Source organism: Salmo trutta, chromosome 4, assembly GCF_901001165.1.
Source record: "Salmo trutta chromosome 4, fSalTru1.1, whole genome shotgun sequence".
Lineage (NCBI taxonomy): Eukaryota > Metazoa > Chordata > Actinopteri > Salmoniformes > Salmonidae > Salmo > Salmo trutta.
In genome coordinates, this window is record NC_042960.1 from 5136850 (window position 1) to 5160174 (window position 23325).

The 23325-nt window shown below is 44.8% G+C and overlaps 1 protein-coding gene across 6 annotated transcripts in view; it reads left to right on the forward strand.

Annotated features, from left to right (window-relative positions):
* npnta (nephronectin a) overlaps positions 1–23325 on the forward strand; it is a 52243-nt gene that overhangs the window by 20327 nt on the left and 8591 nt on the right. For 3 of the 6 annotated variants that reach the window (XM_029749568.1, XM_029749567.1, XM_029749569.1), the window contains 7 exons: positions 2967–3065; positions 8995–9114; positions 11327–11446; positions 14033–14167; positions 14947–15069; positions 16664–17122; positions 22223–22312. In XM_029749568.1, the coding sequence (XP_029605428.1) occupies positions 2967–3065; positions 8995–9114; positions 11327–11446; positions 14033–14167; positions 14947–15069; positions 16664–17122; positions 22223–22312 (1146 nt within the window). The remainder of the gene's footprint in view (positions 1–2966; positions 3066–8994; positions 9115–11326; positions 11447–14032; positions 14168–14946; positions 15070–16663; positions 17123–22222; positions 22313–23325) is intronic. The other 3 variants (XM_029749570.1, XM_029749572.1, XM_029749573.1) reach the window with 1 other exon arrangement.

Consider the following 23325-nt stretch of genomic DNA (forward strand, 5'->3'; position numbering starts at 1 on the left):
CGATACTCGATCGATCTATCTTATGTTTAATTTATGTTCGGTTAGACACCCACTTAGATGGTGACATGAACCGTAATGGTTTAAATAGTGATGTGGCGTTGTAAACATAGAAACGTTGTCACGGCTGTCGTAAGGAGAAGTGGACCAAAGTGCAGCGTGTGTGTCGTTCCACATTTTATTTACACTGTGAAACTATGCTACACATAAACTAAAGAACAAAACAACAAACCGTGACGCAGCGTTGAAGCATACACTACTCAAAAGACAATCCCCCACAAACCCAGGTGGAAAAACCCCTACTTAAGTATGATCTCCAATTAGAGACAACGAGGACCAGCTGCTTCTAATTGGAGATCATCCCAAACAAAAACCCCAACATAGAAATACAAAACTAGACCCTGACAACATAGAAATAGAAAACATAGAATCCCCCCCTCACGCCCTGACCTACTCTACCATAGAAAATAACATCTTTCTATGGTCAGGACGTGACAAACGTGTTTACAAGTATAACACAAAGGCCACACACACACACACACACACACACACACACACACACGCAGTACAGTGCAGTAAGGTGTATGCTCGGGGCTAGGCATTCCTCTTCCACAATAACTGAGTGGTGAGCACAGAGGATTGATCCTCAAGGCACTGTGATTAACAACATTGTTAAAGCACCACAACACAGCAGATGTTTGTGACAGCGACAAGAGGGACCATAGAGGTGATCGTTGAGGAGAATTCTCCCTCCCTCTTCTCTCTGTCTAAAATCCAGCTTGGTTAGGAACATGACATTATGTCGCTCTTTCTTCCTGTACCACTGTAATGGCTAGACCAATGTATACCCATGATCTATTCATATTAGTGAGCAATTATTCCAGCAATTTAGTGTTGTGATTAGAGGTATTACAATTATACGTTGTGCATTGCTATTAATTCCGTGTCATTGATCAAACATCCCCTGCAATAACACCAAATGTTGAAAATGTTTCGCTCTATCACAATTACTGATCAAAATTACGTCCAGCTTGTTTTGAAATGTTAACGCTTTTATGTATTTGCTTTCTGCAGTTCGAACAATAGATTTACCAATCGCAGATTGCCCCTTTAACAGAATGACATCTTGTCATGGTGGGGCCATGGTGTCGGGGCCAGATGGGTACTGATGCTGTACCACACCAAATCAAACTCATTACCAAGATAATCCAGTTAGCACTGAGACGACGTGCCAGACCCCCCCCCCCGCTCCGTCACTCCCGCAGATCAAAATCCCTTTAATAAGATGATTATTTTCTACGGGAGGTTTCAATTAAACCCTTGTCTCCCGCTGTTTAGATGCTATTAAAAGGTCCTGTGGGGGAGCGAGCGCCATGTAACCGTTTCAGACATCAAAAGAAAAATATCTGTAATCGAGTTGTACAATTATGCGACCTCCTCTCTCCATTTATTTTGCTCTCTGTCTCTCTCTCTCTCTACATTTATCTCTTTATTTATCTCTTTCCCTCTCTTTTCTCCCCCCTCCCCCTACATTTCTCTCTCTCACTCTCTCTCGTATACGTGTCAGCGAGCCAGCGGCGGTGGCATCTCTCCAAATATTATGCTTCACGTACCTCAAGTTGAGTACCGCTTGGCCTTCATGTCATCCTAAGCTCTTTCTATTCTTTCTATTCTGAGAGCGTTAGCTAATATAAGGTTTGGAAGTAGCCTTAAACCTCTGTAGTTAGATGAAGTTAAACACCCCTGTTTAACACTTTTTGCTGTGTTTATTATCTGGAAACTAAGCACGCACTTACACTCTATATAGATATCTATCTATCTATCTATCTATTTTTTTATTTTAGTAGACGCTCTCATCTAGAGCGACTTGCAGTAGCTATGCACATACATGTTCATACTTCGTACTGGTGCCCCGTGGGAATCGAACCCACAACGCTGGCGTTGCAAGCGCCATGCTCTACCAACTGAGCGCCATTCTCTCTCTGTCTCTGTCTCTGTCTGTCTCTCTATGTCTCTTTCTCTCTGTTTAGTTGGGGTGATATTTTTAAAGGTGAAAGTCAAACACTGCAGCTGCCACAGGATTACAAATGATACTTTACATGTCATCATATGATTAGCCTTGTGTCACCCAGGCCTTTGCATTGTTCAATTACCATTCTCCTCCACCCTTATCAAGGTCACCTAATGGTTAGTGAACAGGGAGGGAGGGAGGGAAGCAGGCAGGCAGAGAGACAGACAAAGTCAGACAGGAAGGAAGGAAGGAAGGCAGACAGGCAGGCAGACAGACAAGAGGCCCTGGACTGGACCAAGTTGGCAAGGAAGTAGTTACATTTACATTTACGTCATTTAGCAGACGTTCTTATCCAGAGCGACTTACAAATTAGTTAGACCAGGTATTACTGCCTGGATCAATCAGGTAGTCACTACTCTCTCAATAGCGCATACACACACACACACACACACAGACACACACACACACACACACACACACACACACACACACACACACACACACACACACACACACACACACACACACACACACACACACACACACACACACACACACACACACACACACACACACACACACACACAGAAGTCCAGATATTTAGGTGGAGGGTATCAGAAGCCAGACTGATTACTCTCTCTGACTCCGAGACGCTGTCTCATGTCATCGCTGACGCAAAGGAATGCTGGAGGGAGGAGAAGTCCGAAAAAGAAGGAGAAGAAGGAGAAACAGTCTCTCTCTCCTTCTCTCTCTTTTTTGGTGTGATTCTAGTCTGCAAATGTGTAATCCTCTTTGCTGCATAATGTCGTTCTTGATCTCCAGGAATGCAGTCGTGGTCAGAGGTGTACTAATCCCAGAGTGTGTGTGGGTGTGCGTGGGTGTTTCTCCCACCGGCGGCTAGCTCTCACTCTCTCTCCTTGTGTGCTGTTTTGTCTCCCCCTTCCCTCCCCTATTTAAGAAGAGGAACTGGACTATGTAACCCCCCTAACATGGGACAGTCACCCCCCTATCTTTCTTCCTGTGGACCACCAGCCTCCAGCAGGGGTGTTGATGGAGGGTGAGATAAACTGTGGAACGTGAGGTGGTGAAGGGTGCCCCCCCCCCCCGCCACACCCAGCACCCACTGTATGCCCCACATGCATGGCTCAGCCCTCTATGGCTTGGGCCCAGTGAGAATGAATGTCCCCCCCCCCTTTTCCTCCTCTCCTCCTTCTAGGAGAGCTAATGCCAGAGCCTGGCCTGGCAGCAGGAATGGCCGAGCGAATGCCAAGCATGCCATGATGCCAATATGCCACACCACTCTGTGCCTCTTTGCACTTAAACTGCGTTTCTATTCTGGACTCCTATTCCAGCAACTCGGTTTCCTGTCTTTATTTGAATCCCTCTCTCTCTCGCTTCATCCCTCTCTCTCTCTGTTCTCCTTTATCCCTCTGAAGCAGTGGCCTTTTCCTTCATCAATCAGCACTGAAGGCTGTGTTGTTATTCCCAATTTCTTTTCTTCCTCTGTTTTTGTTTTTTGTTCTTTTTCTCCCCCCACATTCTCTTATTTTTCCTGAAATTCCGACAGCTCGGAAGAGGAACCATCACATACATGGGTTCTTATGATTTCTCAGCCACCTTCGAACAATGGACCACTCTGTCTGTCTGGCGTTATCGTGTTGTTTTACTTCAAGACCTGCATGTTCTTGACCAGAGAGCCCCCTGGGTAATCTGTTAGCAAGTGATAGTGGCGTGTCAGAAACGCACCGCCGACGCATACCTTGAAGCAGTCCACCCAATAAATCACTTGGACTACTCTCTCCTTCTCCTCTCTCTCTTTATCTGTATCTCTCTCTGTCTCTCTCTCTATGTCTCTCTCTCTTTGTCTCTCTCTCGCTCCCTCTCTATGTCTGGGGCGGCAGGTAGCCTAGTGGTTAGAGTGTTGGGCCAGTAACCTGAAAGGTTGCTAGATTGAATCCCCGAGCTGACAAGGTAAAAATCTGTCTTTCTGCCCCTGAACAAGGCAGTTAACCCACTGTTCCTAGGCTGTCATTATAAATAATAATTTGTTCTTAACGGACTTGCCTAGTTAAATAAAAATAAATAAAATGTCTCACTCTCTTCTCTTTTTCTCCCTCTCTCGATGCATCACGACAGTTCATTGACAGTAAATAGTAATATCTCAGTGAAGGGTTCAACTCCAGAGACACATACAATAGACTCCCAAGACCTTGTCAAGTGGTGGTTCTATCTCTCCTCTGTCAGTCCTATATGTTATCTTCTCTCTCATCTCGCTCTCTGTCTCTCGTTCGTTATCTCCTCCCGTCTCCCTCTGTCTTGTCTATCTTCCAACAGGGAACAGACTCAGCCAGGCTGTGTATGTCATTTGGCTGCGCTAGTTGCTGCTCGGTGCTTGTGCTGTCTGAGAACGTGACCCATTCCTTTCCCATCATCCTCTTCATTTTCAAGCTCTTTTCAGTTGTCACTGCCTGGGCAAGCGAATACCTCTCTCTCTCTCTCTCTCTCTCTCTCTCTCTCTCTCTCTCTCTCTCTCTCTCTCTCTTCTTGCTCCAGTTTCAATTGAGTTTCAATGGACAATGTTTTTTATGTTTCTTTGCCTTTTACCCTTGTCTCTCTCCACAGCAGCTCTTATTAATGATGAAGGCAGAGCTCCGGCAGACAAAGCAGGAGTGACAGTGGGAGAAATGGCTGGCAAATACCAGCTCCAGGGTTCTGTGTGTGTGTGTGTGTGTGTGTGTGTGTGTGCGTGTGCGTGTGTGCGTGATTACTGAACTGTCAGGGAGGGTACTGGCCAAATGAAAGGTGACAATAAAAAAGCAGGGGTGGCGACCAAAATAGCAGACAGGGTGAGATGTCTGGGAGGAGTTGTCGCTAGTCGAGAGGGCATTTTGTCATGTTTGTGTGTTTGGCCATGTTGCTGAGGAGATGCCAATGATAGTTAGCGATAATCACTGTATGTCAGTAGTAACAGTGCTAATGATGCTAACAAGACTGAGTTGAAGTGTTGGAATTGTTCTTTGACCTTGAAACAAGTTTGAGTTACGCTTGGAAGTTAACGATAAAAAGGATTAGGATTTTTATAACACATGTTAAGCACCCAATATATCCAGGGTGGTTATCGCCCAATGTAAATTTCAATGACATTGTTTCGTATCACTCCATTCTACGCATTAATTCACTTTTTGATGATAAAGAACACCGACAGGTGCTAATGATTGTCTCTCCAACGTTACTCCACAGAGAGAGACATAGTCTTTCTTTTTAGAATACAAATGACCAAGTAATTGCGCCTGGATTAGAAATCTCAGAGCTGAAATGGCCACTTTAGTTTCTCATTCTGTCAACGATTTCTAGTTGTATGTTTTGGTGGGAGTCGATATTTAATATGATGACTTTGTCGTGACAGCTCCAAATGCGCAATCTCTTCTCGTTTAGTACTCAAGGGTATCAAGTGTAGAAGATGAAACACAAAGACAGAGATTTTTTCACAAGTCACTATGTTGGATATAAAACTGATTCATTTGCTTGTGATTCATTTGATTCATTTGCTTGTGGGGTAATGTAATTATTCAGCATTTAGTACAATAAAAACAACTTATGAATGTGTTTTATTTACTAAAACCTTCATGTTTTTATATAAACCACTGAAACCAATAGAGAAGCTTCTCTTAGAAACCAATAGAGAAGCTTCTCTTAGAAACCAATAGAGAAGCTTCTCTTAGAAACCAATAGAGAAGCTTCTCTTAGAAACCAATAGAGAAGCTTCTCTTAGAAACCAATAGAGAGGCTTCTCTTAGAAACCAATAGAGAAGCTTCTCTTAGAAACCAATAGAGAAGCTACTCTTAGAAACCAATAGAGAAGCTTCTCTTAGAAACCAATAGAGAAGCTTCTCTTAGAAACCAATAGAGAAGCTTCTCTTAGAAACCAACAGAGAAGCTACTCTTAGAAACCAATAGAGAAGCTTCTCTTAGAAACCAATAGAGAAGCTACTCTTAGAAACCAATAGAGAAGCTTCTCTTAGAAACCAATAGAGAAGCTTCTCTTAGAAACCAATAGAGAAGCTACTCTTAGAAACCAATAGAGAAGCTACTCTTAAAAACCAATAGAGAAGCTACTCTTAAAAACCAATAGAGAAGCTACTCTTAGAAACCAATAAAGAAGCTTCTCTTAGAAACCAATAGAGAAGCTTCTCTTAGTTGTTTTATGTGAATTAGTGCTATTGGACAATTGGAAGTCAAAACTAGACTAATCATAGTATCTCATTTACTGTATTCTAGTGCATCACAGTGTTCTATTCTAAACCGTCCCCAACACGTTCTGTCAGACTGTCAGTCATCCCTTAACATTTACTGCATTGGAAATTGACTTAAGCCCAATGGCACAGCGGAGGATTTAAACAGACCGTTTCTCCCCTACCACCAATCACGGCGCTGACATGGCCTTAGCGGGCTAGCCAATTCACATTAATACCATGGTATACGACCGAGGTACACGACCGAGGTACACTCCGCTCCTCGTCTCATTCATCTATTTAAATCTGTAGCATCTGTCCGATACAGACGGGCATGCCAGTGGCCAAAGCACCCAAAGAATGCATTCCCATTCCGCGCGTTGCCCCAGAGCTAAAGATGGCGCCGCTCATGGTTTCACTCTGAAGTGGGCCAGGCTTTAAAACGACCGGCCATCATGTACAGCTGAGATGGAGATTTATTTACATGGCGTGCCTCAATTAGACATGGAAGGGGGGGTAACTTAGATAGATGTTATTTTAATGTTGTTGGGACGGTGTGGGGGTGTGTGTGTCCACCTCCTTACGCACACACACATGGGTAGCTTCGCGAGCCCATGCTAACTGGCGTTATCCCAATGACTGGGAGTCTCTGGGTATCTGCTAGCATGCTAGTAGTTCTTCTGACTCTGGGGAAGTAGATAAAGGGCCTCATTGCCAAAATCCTGAAGTATCCCTTTAAGCACTCCTGGTGGTCCCTGTTCTCCCAAGGAACCCTACTTCCAAGCACACTTCAAAAGGAGTCCACTCCAGGTGCAGTGCATTAACCAAAAAGTAACCCCTTGAATTGTATAATTTTTCAAACGTGGACATCAGTACTCTTATGGAACACTTACTCAACCCCACTGTTAGTGTCTGTGTGTTTCAGACCAATGTAAAGATAATGACTTGAGTTAGTGTCTGTGTGTTTCAGACCAACGTAAAGATAATGACTTGAGTTAGTGTCTGTGTGTTTCAGACCAACGTAAAGATAATGACTTGAGTTAGTGTCTGTGTGTTTCAGACCAACGTAAAGATAATGACTTGAGTTACTGGCTGTGTGTTTCAGACCAATGTAAAGATAATGACTTGCGTTTTTCTCAGCAGTATTTGACAGGTGTTGAGCCTCGGGTACATTATCTTCTCTCTGAGCTCACACAGCGTCTAACCTTAACAAGGGATAGTTTTCTAATAATATCTGCATATCCAGAGATTTACGGTCACAAAAAGAAACACCCTGAAATCAGCGATGGAGTTGTCACGGCGATACACAACAGTAACGTCACCATCGGTATGAACTTTAAAAGGTTACGTACGATGAAGCCATTTGTTTTTACCATTTGCAGCATGTAATAAGCAGCTTGGTCAGTTGGAACAGCTGTTAACTGTGTCTTCCTGTGAAAAGAGGAGGAGAGGAGGAAGGTAGCAGCCGGGCTTGTCTGAACATGGAAACACTTCACTTCCTTTAGGCACTTACCTGAGACTGGCCCCCACACCCCACTCCCTCCCATATACTCCATACAAATGATGTGCTGGGCTTGACCCAGATTGACCCTATGCCCTTTGATCTCTCTCTCTCTCTCTCTCTCTCTCTCTCATCCCTTTGTTCTCTCGCTCTCTCTCTCATCCCTCTCTCCTGCTCTCTCGCTCTCTCCCGCCCTCATCCCTCTCTCCCTCTCTCATCCCTCTCTCCCTCTCTTTCCCTCTCTCTCTCTCTCTCTCTCTCCCCCTCTGTCTCTCTCTCCCTCCCTCTCTCTCTCCCTCCCTCTCTCTCTCCCTCCCTCTTTCTCTCTCTCCCTCGTTCTCTCTCTCTCTCTCTCTCCCTCTCTCTCTCTCCCTACCTCCAGACACAAAATAAGTGTGGGCTGAAGAAGCCCAACTCCCGCTTTTCCTCCCTTTCTCCTCCCTCTCTTTCTCCTTCCTCTCCGTCCCCCACGCTACCTCCTTCTGATTCCTCCCTTTCTCCTCCCTCTCTATCTCCTTCCTCTCCGTCCCCCACGCTACCTCCTTCTGATTCCTCCCTTTCTCCTCAATCTCTATCTCCTTCCTCTCCGTCCCCCACGCTACCTCCTTATGATTCCTCCCTTTCTCCTTCCTCTCCGTCCCCCACGCTACCTCCTTATGATTCCTCCCTTTCTCCTCCCTCTCTATCTCCTTCCTCTCCGTCCCCCACGCTACCTCCTTATGATTCCTCCCTTTCTCCTTCCTCTCCGTCCCCCACGCTACCTCCTTATGATTCCTCCCTTTCTCCTCCCTCTCTATCTCCTTCCTCTCCGTCCCCCACGCTACCTCCTTATGATTCCTCCCTTTCTCCTTCCTCTCCGTCCCCCACGCTACCTCCTTCTGATTCCTCCCTTTCTCCTCCCTCTCTATCTCCTTCCTCTCCGTCCCCCACGCTACCTCCTTCCGATTCCTCCCTTTCTCCTCCCTCTCTATCTCCTTCCTCTCCGTCCCCCACGCTACCTCCTTCTGATTCCTCCCTTTCTCCTCCCTCTCTATCTCCTTCCTCTCCGTCCCCCACGCTACCTCCTTCTGATTCCTCCCTTTCTCCTCAATCTCTATCTCCTTCCTCTCCGTCCCCCACGCTACCTCCTTATGATTCCTCCCTTTCTCCTTCCTCTCCGTCCCCCACGCTACCTCCTTATGATTCCTCCCTTTCTCCTTCCTCTCCGTCCCCCACGCTACCTCCTTCTGATTCCTCTCTTTCTCTCCCTCCAGACCTGAACGAGTGTGGTCTGAAGCCCCGGCCGTGCAAACACAGGTGCATGAACACATACGGCAGCTACAAGTGCTACTGCCTCAATGGCTATATGCTGATGCCTGACGGGACCTGTGGAAGTGAGTGGAATGTCACATGACGTGGGTCTGTGTGGTGTGAACAGTGTGACGGTCTGTCCCTCTTCTCTTCTTTGCCTCTGTTTGTATTTCTCTGTCTGTCAGTCTTTTGTCTCTTCATTTTTCCTCTCTGTCTCTCTCGCTCTCTTGATTTCTCCACCCTCCCTCTCTGTTCATTGTTTCTCACTCTCTCTGTCTCTCTCTCTCTCTCTCTCTCTCTCTCTCTCTCTCTCTCTCTCACTCTCTCTCTCTCTCTCTCTCTCTCTCTCCCTTCCTCTCCCTCACCTCAAATGTATTCACTCTTTAAAGCCATTAGAGTACTGTGCTCTCTCTCCAATTATGAAGTCCATTTTCACATCCACGTTTAGACCTTTGACAACACTACAGTCTCTCCTGCTGTGGTAAAATGTTCAGGAAAGTAAAGTCTACATCCCGTTCTAGCCACTCACCATTACCTCTACAGGCAGGCTCTGGGGAGCCAACCCCAGTATGCATCCTAAATGACTATAGGTCCTGGTCAAAAGTAGTGCACTGTATAGAGAATAGAGTGCCGTTTGGGACGCACCCCCAGTCAAATATGAAGGAGACGTGAACTTTAACCTTTGTATATAAAATGGGACTTTTATTGCTTAGCCCTAAAGGTATTCTGACTCATCCTGTGGAGGTGATAGTGTGTCTGTGCTTGTCCCCCAGTAACCGCTGCTATTTTTCTTTCTCCTTTCCTTGCACCTTTTGCAACCACACAATCTTATCGAGAACCTTATAAAAGTGCTCACTTGAGTGTTCCTTTGATGAAAGCAGTAATGATATCGCCCCCACTTGAATGTGGAGGCCCCTTCTTTGAGAGGCAAGGTATTTTTTAATTTTTTTTTTTATTTGATTCTTGCACCGCCAGAATTATTTACTACTTTTACTCATCATGAACAAAAAACCCAAGATACCGTTGAAGTATAACATCAGAATATCCATGTGTGTTCTATCAACATATGCCGAGTGTACAAAACATTAAGAACACATTCCAAATTGCGTTGCCATCAGAACAGCCTCAATTCCTCGAGGCATGGACTCTGCAAGGCGTCAAAAGGATTCCACAAGGATGCTGGCCCATGTTGACTCTAATGCTTCCCACAGTTGTGTCAAGGTGGCTGGATGGCTTTTGGGTGGTGGGCAATTCTTGATACACACGGGAAACTGTTGAGTGTTAAAAATCCTTCTTGAACCTTTCTCCTGCATTTCATCTACACTGATTGAAGTGGATTTAACAAGTGACATCAATAATGGATCATAGCTTTCACCTGGCCATGGAAAGAGCAGGTGTTCATAATGTTTTGTCCACTCAGTTGGCAGTTATGTATTTGTTTTTAGGACACCTCAAGTATTTATTGATATTCCTCTCTCTTTCTCCTCCTCCTCGTCTTTGATCAACAGGCTACTCTAACGTTTTATCAGCCTGGCTACGTCCCTCCTTTCCTCCTCATTGTCTTTGATCAACAGGCTACTCTTAACGTTTTATCAGTCTGGCTACGTCCCTCCTTTCCTCCTCATTGTCTTTGATCAACAGACTACTCTAACGTTTTATCAGCCTCGCCTGCGTCCCTCCTCTCCTTCCTCCTTCTTTCTCCTACAGTCTATTCCAGAGTACCTGCTGCAGCAACAAACGTAGCAACTTTCAATTCCTTTTTTGGAAATGTTGTAGAAGAGAAGTGGGAGGGGGGCTCCACACAAAGAAATGATTTCATGTTATTTTGGAGAGCAGCTTGAACTCCTGAACGACCAATGAGAATGGAACTACAGAGTGGTGTTTTCAGGACAAACAGGAGGGCGAGAGAAGAGAGGGTGAGAAAGGGTTGAAAGAAAGTGAAGGGAGGGCGAAGGGTGGGTATTTTGTGAGTGCCAATATTCCACTATACCTAGGTTGTGATCCAGAGTATATTGCTGTAATTAATCCTCACTGTGTGTCTTCCTGTGTCCACGCACCCGCTTGTGTGTGTGATCTGTGTGTGTGCTTGTGTGTTTGTGTGTGTGTGTGTGTCCTTAATGTTAGTGTGTGTGTGTGTATGTGTGTGTGTGTGTGTCCTTAATGTTTGTGTTTATGTGTGTGTGTGTGTGTGTGTGTGTGTGTGTGTGTGTGTGTGTGTGTGTGTGTGTGTGTGTGTGTGTGTGTGTGTGTGTGTGTGTGTGAGCTAGCTATAACCTGCTGCTTTACCCCCTCCAGATACCCGTACCTGTGGTATGGCCAACTGCCAGTATGGCTGTGAGGTGCTGAAGGGAGAGGTGCGCTGTCAGTGCCCGTCGCCAGGGCTTCAGCTGGCGCCGGACGGAAGAACCTGTGTGGGTATGTTCTGTTCTAGTGTTAAATATATCAGCACGCACGCACATAAGCGCACACACACACACACACACATTCACACACACACAACAAGATGTGTGAGCCTTATTCAATTATTCAATGCCAGAAGAAGCGTTACTTCTTTTCTTGTAATAGAAAAACGTGAGACGGGTGAGTTGTTTTTGTCGTCAGCCTTTGAATTTGCTGAAGAGATGATCAAATGAAATTTGATTGCCACAGAGCTCGACAAAATACCTTTGGCAGCAATGAAAACACAAGTTAGAAAATCAAATAAGGCCTTGAATGGGGAAGACAGCAGCAAGGAGAAGAACTTTCCTGTTATTCTCAAACACTCTTCTTCCCTTTCTGCTGGCCCATTGGCATTCTGAATGTCCTTGACAACCTCAACGGTGATTCTCTCTCTCTCTCTCTCTCTCTCTCTCTCTCTCTCTCTCTCTCTCTCTCTCTCTCTCTCTCTCTCTCTCTCTCTCTCTCCTCTCTCTCTCTCTCTCTCTCTCTCTCTCTCTCTCTCTCTCTCTCTCTCTCTCTCTCTCTCTCTCTCTCTGTCTCTCTCTCTCTCTCTCTGTCTCTCTCTCTCTCTCTCTCTCTCTCTCTCTCTCTCTCTCTGTCTCTCTCTCTCTCTCTCTCTCTCTCTCTCTCTCTCTCTGAGCTACTACCGTAATTACATTTTTACTATGTGGAGACTGCATAATGGCCTTTCTTAATGAAGGTGAATGCACTGACGGAAGTTCACTGGGAGTAAATTGACCAGGGATCTCTCTCTCTCTCTCTCTTCTACATGCCACCACTCAGATGAGTAAATCTCAGATGGACAAATTGAGGCAGTTAATCCGGGTCACATCTAAATGCAGGCTCTGTCTATTGGTTCATCTTAAATACAAGCTCTGTCGATTGGCTTGGCTGAGCCTTAAGGCGATGCACTCTAGTCGCAGTTTGAGACTGAGGGGAGGCAGAGGGGGTGTGGCTTCAAAACAGAGGCACATCAATCATTGTTGTAGAAGGAGAGAGGGGTTCCTAGCCCACAGGTTTTACAATGGCTCTGGAAATATTTGAGGAGACCCCTTCAACCCTTTTCAGAAAGAGGAGGGTTTTTTTATGGAAGAGGGTGTCTGCTTTAAATAAATACTAAGGTCAAGAGTCACCAGTGTTAGCAATTTATGTTATTCTTCAATAACACAAACTCCAAAGCAAACCAGGGTGAGATCGTCCTCTAAAACTCTCAAACTCTGCATGGTGACTATATCTTTAAAATATTCTTATACCAGAGAGAGTTGATAGCTGTTCCATGGTAGGATGATTTGGATGAGTTATATGTCTGGTCCAGTCTACTAGTCTACTGTAGTCTCTTTGTTATTTTGTGTTGTTCCTCTGGCAACTGAAGACACCTATGGCAAGCCCATGGCAAACCCACGTCAAATCCCTTAAAAAATGGGTAAATAAATCTGAAATGCAAAGATTCTTTGCTGTAATCTTGTGATGTGGGCTAGACCTATATTGACAGGCGATGGAGATTGAGAGGCGAGAAATATGTTGAGGACAATACGCTATGATTAACGAGTCACCCTGGGATTAATGAGTGCTGATTAATGATTAACTCCTGGGATTTTTGGATTGTTCCAGAAACTAGACAGCTTCATATTTCATTTATCCTTCTCATAAAAATGCCCAATTAATCAAAGGGATTGTCAGCAGAAAAAACAGCTGTGCAGAACTGAATACAAGCCGATAAACATTAAATACGAAGTGATTGAATGAAACAGCACTGTTCTTTCTAGGCAAGCAGTTCTTTTCATGGGTAGGTTTTCAGACAGAAAAGCAGTGATTGATTGGAAACCTTGTACACATGGCCTGTTGTAGGCTACCCTGTAGTATGCATCCATCTTTCTCTTAGACTCTCCATAACACTCGGTAAGTTTCAAGTTGGCGTAACTGTCAGAGTTGTTTCCCTCATGCAACATTTTACAGCACATTAACTCATGGTATTTAAGTGACAAAGACTCACCTAAGCCTGTAGTCCTTTCAATGTCTTCCTGCCCCTGTAACTACAGAGGTGATTTGAGTCAACCCGGACGGAACGAGCTCTTAAAACCTTCCCAACCGTGGTGTGTATTCTTCTGATCATAGGATTTAATACATAATCGGCTTTCGTTCATGTTTGAATAAACCCAAATGAGAGAAGAAAAAATAAGGAGAGAAAAGACCGGTGAAAGAGAGGAAATGCTGTTCTGTTGAAAGATGCAGATGAACCTGTAGGCTATATTTATATATGTATTCATGTAATACCTATATGTGTCGATGTGTTGCTAGCCAACCTAAGCATACACGAAGAGACATATATTTACATGGATATATACGGCTTTGGTATAGGTGAAACTATATGTTTATTAATAAAGAATTGAAACCCAGATGAAGGTGGGCTAGCTGATTAAACGTTGGTATTTATTACATGCATTGAATCAGAGCCATGATATTGTACAGCCCATCCTTCTTAGTATTAACACCTCTCCCTCTAAGTATTAATAAAGACTCAACTATGAACTGTAGTTTCATCTGTGATGGTCTTACTTTCAGACGTGGACGAGTGTGCGACCGGCATGGCCACGTGTCCCCGGTTCCGTCAGTGCATCAACACATTTGGGAGTTACATCTGCAGGTGTCACGAGGGCTTCGACCTGCAGTACATCAACGGGAAGTACCAGTGCCTAGGTACGTAATGAGGTCATCCAGGCTTCCACACGTCTTACCTGGGGTTTAAGGGTCAAAAGGTCAACGGGCAGGCTTGTTGAGATGTTTTGACCCATCACCGAGTCATTGCGTCTGGAGCGCAGGTGTTGTCTTTACATTAATTATTTTAAGAGAGAGATAAGAAGAAAGAGAAGGGGGGACAGATAGAACGAGGGAGCGGAAAGAAGGAAAGAAAGAAAGAAAGAAAGAAAGAAAGAAAGAAAGAGGAAAAACAGCATAACTTTATGAAATCCTGTCAAACCTCTTAAGTATTTACTGCATCTTCTCTGAACAAATCACAATCAGTCTTTAATCTTGAACGGAGAATCATTCAGTAAGCAGTCTATTGGAATAACGCCTCCTCTGTTCTCACGCCTTTGAGATGTGTCAACAATCAAAAGTTCAACACACACTGTCAGTCTGTGCAGTGTTCACTAAACTCCTCATAACGTATTATCTGAATGGGTGAGGGTTTTAATGAACTAACAAGCATTCTTCGTAAAGGATTCAGTGTACTGAATATTCTCTCTCTTCACTCTAATAAATAGCACTTCCCCTAATAAAAGGAGACATTGACATAAACGCTGAACTCCCTCTCTGAGTGAAGGGGAAATTAACCTTGGCCAATTAGCATGCTGTACTTCTGCTGCCTTTCACTGTGTTTATGTGCTGTGCAAGAGCTCTCTTTTCTTTCTTTCTTTCTGTATTTTTCTCTCCCCTCCCTCCCTCATACTCAGCTATGTGGTTCTCCTGTCTTTCAGATGTGGATGAGTGCTCCTCAGGCCAAAACCAATGCAGCAGTTTCGCCACCTGCTATAACACGCCTGGTTCCTACAAGTGCAAGTGCAAAGACGGCTACAGGGGGATGGGCCATGACTGCAAACGTAAGCTAGGCCACTGAATGGCCCCGCGGCCCCTCTCTCTTTTTAAAGGGGACAGGGCCCCCTTTTTTATTTTCTTTGGTCGTGTTTTTTGAAGGCTGGAGGGTGGACGAGATTACGAGGTAGGAAAAGTAGTCTGCAACTTAAGAGCAACTTAAGAGCAAGGGGCTGAAATTCTTGTCTTTGTAATGGCTGTCACTCATGAGTGAGATAACCCCGCTCCTTATCGTCTGGTACGGCCATCTTTATCTTTAAAGACATAAAAAGGGTCAGTCAAACGTTTTCCAGACGTCAGATGTCTCTTTCTTTTTCTTCTTCCTCCGGCTAGTGTCTCCTTCCTCTAACTTGATAGACCACTCAGACGCCTGTGTGTCTCTTTTGTCTTTGTTGCTGCTGTTCGCACAGCGGCTCAATGGCAAAAGAAAAGTAATCTATTATCATTATATATCTCCAGTAGTTGAATCTTTTGACTGAACTGCTGTACGCCAGTCAGTGTTTGCATCTCAAATTGCACCCTATTCCCTATGTAGTACACTACTTTTGACCAGAACGCTATACGCCCTGGTCAAAAGTAGTGCACTTTATAGGGAAAAGGGTGCCGTTTGGGATGCTACCAGTGTAGCTAGCAGCACACAGAACCCCTCCGCCCGCCTAGAGCACTAGCAGAATCTCGACACGGGTATTTGAAACAATCTGTCGCTCTACCGTCACTCTACCGTCGCTCTACCGGTGTGATACAGAAATGGTTCGAGGGGGAGGGAGTTGATTTGCGAAATCCTATTTGTGTGTCACATGCTCTATCAAAGCCCCTCCGTAACCAGAGAAAGCTTGAGCCGAGACTCTCTTTGAGAAGCCCCACATCCCTACCCTCACCCCCCCCCCTTCAGTCCTCAATCGTGAAGCCCTTTTTCCTCAAGTCGTCCCTAAATGCCTTTTCTATTCTGCCCTCCGACCTGTGGAATGCGAGGACAAACAATAGATGGGTCTCCAGTCTCTCCTTCATGACATCAGAGGCTTTGGGGATGATCCTGAGTGCAGGGATTTTTATAGATGTGGTTGGTATCACTGCCCACATGAATAACAGCTAGCTGGCTGTCTGTCTGGCTGGCTGTCTGGCTGGCTAGCTCAGGGCTGAGAACTATGACTGCTCTATCAGGGGATAAAGTGGAAATGAATGTTAGAAAATGAGTCTTGATATAAGGGAGTGATTTAGTTTCGAAGATAAAATATTTCAAGTCCCTCAATAAGGGGGAGTATGCTTTATGGATACAGAGATAAAGCTGGTTGCTTGTTTACTCAGGTAAAGTCATTGCAGATGAAAGAGCTGGCCTTTCTTTCCAAGGGTCAGTTGGTCACTGCAGTCACCACTTCTTTATGCCTCATTAACACCGAAGCAGTCAGGGTCGTGTTCATTAAGCACCAAACTGAAGAAAAGAATACACTGAAACAGGGAGGGACTATCTGGACACCTCCAATTAGAACCGCGCATTTGTTTTCCATTGCAAAACATTTTAAAACATTTTTATGTTGCGTTCCCAAATTAACACAACCCAGAATTCAGCTCTCAATCCAATTTCTGTTTTCTTTTCTGTTCTAGCCATTCCCAAGGTGATCATCGATCCCCCCAGGTTCCCCCCGAACCACCACAACATTATCCCTGACTCTGACCACAAGAGGACCACCACCACAATCCGACCGCCCATGACCGCCAAGAGAGTCGCCCCCACCGCCCCCAAAAGAACCACAACCACTCCCAAACCAACAACCACACCACCACCACCCCCACCTCCTCCAAGAACGATGGCCCCCGCCCCTCGTAAGCCAGTGGTCCCCACGAGACTACCAATCATACCCACCAGGAGACCCCCTGTAGTCACCCGTAAGCCCTACGTGCCCCCACGGCGTCCCGCCATCACCTCTCCACCGCCCCCCACCCGCAGGACCCCGCCCTACGTGCCCACACGCCGCCCGCCTCCCCCAAAACAGCCCGAGCCGGTCACCCCAGTGGACAACACCATCGAGAAGGAGGTCACCAAACAGAGAGGTGACGTCCACAGTAAGTTTGGTTTTTGTTTTGCTTGAGGTTTACATTGACTGTTATGCATAGTGTGTGTGTGTGTGTGTGTGTGTGTGTGTGTGTGTGTGTGTGTGTGTGTGTGTGTGTGTGTGTGTGTGTGTGTGTGTGTGTGTGTGTGTGTGTGTGTGTGTGTGTGTGTGTGTAGCATCCATAAACTTCTGAATGTCCACCTCAGCTACTTTTCAGCAGATTTGATTGGGAAATTTGGTTTAAAAGATAAGTGTGCGCTCCGACAGTGAAACGAGATGGGTGGGGCTAAAGCTTAAGAGGGTGTGAACGATGCTGAATGGGTGTAGACAAAGAAAAGCTCTTCACTAGATAGCAAAACATTCAAAGGCGATATTCTCAGAAGTGCGTTTACAAGTTGATCAACTTTCAAAGCAGAGTTACTTTCCCATTGTTCCTCAAATGCAGTCTATGATATACCATTTTCTAGCTCTAAGTCTCTACTTTTATCTAATGTAAAAAAACACCATTTCAAATTTTGTTACACAAGACCGAATCCACGTGGTGAGTCCCATATGCGGTCAATTTATCTTGATAAGGTGCTTGACAAGTTTCTCCCAACTGGATGTGACCATTTGCATATGCATATTTCTTTCATCTGGTTCATAATATATCAGGCATGATTGTGAAATATGTCCATCCAACCATTCCCAATGACAGAATGAAAACACTTTATGTCTTTCTGTCAACAAATCAGTTGTGAAGCGGTCCAGAGAAATCACGTGTGTATTATTTTCTTAACCCATTTTCAACAGAAACTGGAGAACATCTGAATGCCATTGAACTGAGGGGGAGTGTCAGTCTTTTGCCAAAGTATATTCCACTATCTATCTAGGCCAGTACGGGGGGGGGGGGGGGGGGGGGTAATAGAGGCTCACCATATGATAATACCACTTGCTATGCAGTTATTGACAATAATTCACCTAGTTGCAAAAAATGCAGACTTGGTACTAGTCTCACACCTTTATTATTCTTATTGGACCAGACTTGACCTTACACAGTTAGCCTGCATTATAACACACTAGCCAGGTACCAGATCTGTCTTGCCAGCTCCAATGGTCAGTGTGGCGTTATATTGTTCTGGAAAGACAGCACAAACAGATCTGCAATCAGACTAATATAATACTGGATTACAAGACATCTGAAAATCCCAGTGCCTATTTGAACGCTGTTGATTAAAAGTCATCGCCAAGGCCCTCTGACATCAATAGGCTGTGAGGATGAAAGGGTGGCGGTGCAGCAGCCATGGTGCATGCTGGGAGGTGAGATAGATCGTGTTTCCCACCGACCTAGCCAGATGGCCTCACATAATTAGAAAATTAAAAAAACTAGCGGGTAGATTGCATTCACATCAGTTTGCGTTATTTGGAGGAAGACATCCATATATTCAGCTGAATAGCCTCGGAGAATGTCTTTGAAATGCGTTGTTTGAATGAGATGAGAGGGAGAGGAAAGGACGATGCCCCGGCCATATCAATAGAATATTTTAATTGGATTTGTGATTCAAGAGGACAAGAATGATCGTCAAAGCATAAGGAACACTGTTGTCAGATTTCTGTTGTCCTTTGCAGAAGCTTGAATCAGACTTGGGCTCCCGAGTGGTCAGCAGTCTAAGGCACTGCATCTCAGTGCTAGAGGCATCACTACAGACCCTGGTTCGATTCCAGGCTTTATCACAACCGGCCGTGATTGGGAGTCCCATAGGGCAGTGCACAATTGGCCCAGCGTCGTCCGGGTTAGAGTTTGGCCGGGGTAGGCCGTCATTGTAAATAAGAATTTGTTCTTAACTGACTTGCCTAGTTAAATAAAGGTTAAAAAAATATAGATTTCTTTTAAGTGGTTCAGAATTTGGAAGCATCAGCTTGTTTGTACATTTCAGTTTGTTTACTTTTAGTAAAGTAAATGAAGTAAAACGTTTTGTAAAGTAAAATAAAAGTTTTAGTACTTTTAGCTCGTAATTGGGACTCTGTAGATTGCCCTGTAATTGTCTTGTTGAGGCTGTGCTGATCAGTCAAGGTGGAGCTGATGACGCGTGCCAGTCATTGAGGAAGAGGGATTGAGCGCTAACCACTTTCTTGGTCCTGTTGGAATCCTTTTGAAGATGCGTCCTCCCTTCCATTCATTCCTTGAAGTGGTCGCAGCAAAGAAGTACCCAGGAAAACTCTGTCTTCTTACCCACACAAACATTTCATAAATGTGTCACCATCGGCTAATCAAATTCCTCTTTAAAGGGATTGTTTTCCAGGTTTTTATCCCAATCTTAATTTATTTATTACCTCAAGAGAGTAAACACAGATATTATGGAGTGATATTGTTGCAATATAAGTACTATTTTGGAAGAGAAGTGTTTCCCCAAATTTGTTTGTCACACGTTCATACTCACATCCCATGCATTGTTTACTTCACACGGCTTTCCATAAAGCTTTTATTTAAATTCTAATAAAAACACTTGACTTCCCTTGAGGTAAGAAAACAATTATGAATTGGGTAAAAAATCCAGAAAATTATCCCTTTAAGACACATTGAAAAAAAGGAACTTGTGCATTGAAAAAGCCTGTGCTTGGCTTGGTTAGAAGAGTATGTGAAAATCCTCTCTTGAGCTTTTAGCCCCATTGACTGCCCAAATATTTGCCACAGAATTAAACAAGACAGGGTCAAGAGGAGCGCTAGCGACAAGGACGGCTAACACAGTGGAGTAAATCAGATTTATTAAGCGTGGGAGTGCAGCTGCTGGCCGAGGGAGATTGATTCCCTGAAGAAATACTTAGCCCTTTGTTTCTCACAGTGTAAAGTGGCGCTGTACATTATCGTGTCCAACTGCCATGGACTTCAGTAGGGCAGACCTGGGTTCAAGTTGTATACTGAAAATAAAAATAAACGCAGCATGCAACAATTTCAATGATTTTACTGAGTTACAGTACATATAAGGGAATCAGTCAATTGGAATAAATTCATTAGGTCCTATTCTATGGATTTCACATGACTGGGCAGGGGTGCAGCCATGGGTAGGCCTAAGAGGGCATAGGCCCACCCAGTGGGGAGCCATGCCCAGCCAATCAGAATGAGTTTTTCCCCACAAAAGAGCTTTATTACAGACAAATACTCCTCAGTTTCATAAGCTGTCTGGATGGCTGGTCTCAGATTATCCCGCAGATGAAGAAGCCGGATGTGGAGGTCCTTGGCTGGTGCGGTTACATGTGGTCTGTGGTTGTGAGGCAGGTTGGATGTACTGCCAAATTCTCTAAAACAACGTTGGAGACGGCTTATGGTAGAGAAATGAACATTCAATTCTCTGGCAACAGCTCTGGTGGATATTCCTGAAGACAGCATGATAATTGCACGCTCCCTCAACTCGAGACATCTGCGGCATTGTGTTGTGTGACAAAACTGAACATTTAAGAGTGGCCTTTTCTTGTCCCCAGCACAAGGTGCACCTTTGTAATGATCATGCTGTTTAATCAGCTTCTTGATATGCCACACCTGTCAGGTGGATGGATTATCTTGGAGAAATGCTCACTAACAGGGATGTAAACACATTTGTGCACAGCATTTGAGAGAAATAAGCTTTTTGTGCGTATGGAAAATTTGAGTCTGTCCCCGTAGGAGAACCCTTTTTGGTTCCAGGTAGAACTCTTTTGGGTTCCATGTAGAAGGGTTCTAAATGAAACCCAAAAGGGTTCTACCTGGAACCAAAAGGGGTTCTTCGAAGAGTTCTCCTATGGGGACAGCAGAAGAACCCTTTTTAGTTCTAGATTGCACCTTTTTTTTCCTAAGAGTGTACAGTAGCACGCTCAGCTAATGTAGCTCCTAGGGAGGTCCTCCCCCCTTTCCCCCCCACCTTGGCCTGAATACGTCTATGGCCTGGATGCCTGGCATTGCTGGAGAGCCTGGTGTCTTGCCAGGGAATCTGTGCACAGCCCTCTGCTTCCTGATTCCACAGACAGACAGACAGACAGACAGACAGACAGACAGACAGACAGACAGACAGACAGACAGACAGACAGACAGACAGACAGACAGACAGACAGGCTGACGTGCTACATCAATGTCAGCTCAGGAGTGGCCCAAGCTAGTGGCTAACACTGGGGTAAATGAAGTAGACTGCTAGGACACAAGGTAGTGTGGGAGAGCCAGGGGTTAGGGTTCAGAGGTCAAGTGTAGCGCCTGTGGAACAGTATGAGTGTATCGTACCCTAATTGAGGTGTTGGTAGTTATGTTTTATCAATCCTATTTTTCTTTGATGATGATATCACCAGATTTTGTTATTGTCAAATATAATTTTCCATAGGCTACTTAATCTAAGCATCATGTTTGACAAGTTAAACCTGGTCAATAGGACTTGAGCTAGACAAGAAGTACTGTACTTAGAGTAAGGTGAGTCTTAAGCTCCCACAAACTCCCATGTTTCCATTTGACCTGTGACCTTTAAGGCATTGGGGCGGCTTGGCATTTCAGTATATAAGGCAGTATGACCACAGTTATGTCAGTAGAGACTGAGGGTTATTTCAGTAGTGGCTGTGTCACTGTGCCACGAGAGAGGGGCCCCAGGGTCGTGTGTGCGTCACAGCGTTTACACGGCCATTGCATCAGAAACAGCTGAAGACCCCCCCCCCCCAACACACACACACACCTCCACCACACCCCTTGCTCTGTGGCTACCAATCATAGGGTCTGAATTAGCAGAGTTGAGTACAGTAGGCAGAATGGACCTAATATGTGAAACCGTTTGTAGTACAGTGTACTGTACAGTGTAGTGTATGAATGTGTTTTTGTTCTAATTCAGGTGCCATGTATTTTGTCTCTATCCAAATTATATCGTATCTTTGAGGGTTGATATCAATTTTCCTGCTCTTATATAGCGTTGGTCAAACCTGTCTGAGAACATATTCCCCTGCCAGGTAGGTGTGCTGATTAACAGCCAAATATCCCAGAGGATATTGCTCTTCTCCCTACTATCTATCATTATCAACAAAATATGTATTTTGTATTCTCTGTCAATGTAGCGCGTACACACAAACACTTATTCATTTCCTTAAAACCTCTTGATTTCGCTTTTTCTCTTTGCTCCCCTAGTTCCGCGTAACCCTGATCACAACACCGTCTTGGGGATCGACTTTGACATTGAGCTGGGCAACACGGCCGACGAAGCGAAGGATGACGCAGGTAAACAGAAACATTTGTCAAACACTAACCATCTCCACGCTTCCTAACACTTCCTACAGAGGACGTAACTCAAACGATGATGAACGAGTTACGTTCGCCAGCCCAGATTCATTTCTGCAGCGTTCTGCAACGCTTTGGAAAAAGGCTGCGAGGGAAAGATATGAAAGTGACTTGGTGTGTTTTTGATGCACTGTCACGGGAAAGCCACAGATTAGATTCGTCCTGTTTGTTTATATGACACATACCCAGAATGCATTGCTTCATGATTGATTGATTGATTGGTTGAGTTGAAGGTTTAATGTAATGACCACAGGAGGTTGGTGGCACCTTAATTGGGGAGGATGGGCACGTGGTAATGGCTGGAGTGGAATGAGTGGAATGGTATCAACAACATCAAACACATGGTTCCAGCCATTATTATGAGCCGTCGTCCCCTCAGCAGCCTCCACAGGTACCGATGCGGCAGTTAGACAAACACACACGCTGACGCACATGCACGCACACACACACACACACACACACACACACACACACACACACACACACACACACACACACACACACACACACACACACACACGCTTAAATAAGGAAGAGCAGTGTACTCTTTGTACTTGAGAACGTTATCCACCACATCTGGGGCTTGCTTATGTGATTTATTGATGTCAATAAAACACTATTTAAATTGCCTAATGATTCCACTATGGGCTTATTTTGGCACGCCGTACATGATAGGATCAGCGGTTTGGCGTGAAACAGTGCTTTCATTGGCTCAGAGAATGATCCTGCTATGTGCTTTTCACGACCCGATGTTCAGGGTTGAAATGATGAATGCTAGTTTCATCTCAAGACACAATTTGTACTTGCGATGCATGAATTACTATGGCTTATATCCAAAACAAATAAATCAAAATCGAAATGATCATACGTATCCGATTACTCACTGTCATGACCACAATGTATTTGTTGATGGTTTATGCGGAGTGGCTAAATTAAATGATATGGTGGCTGAC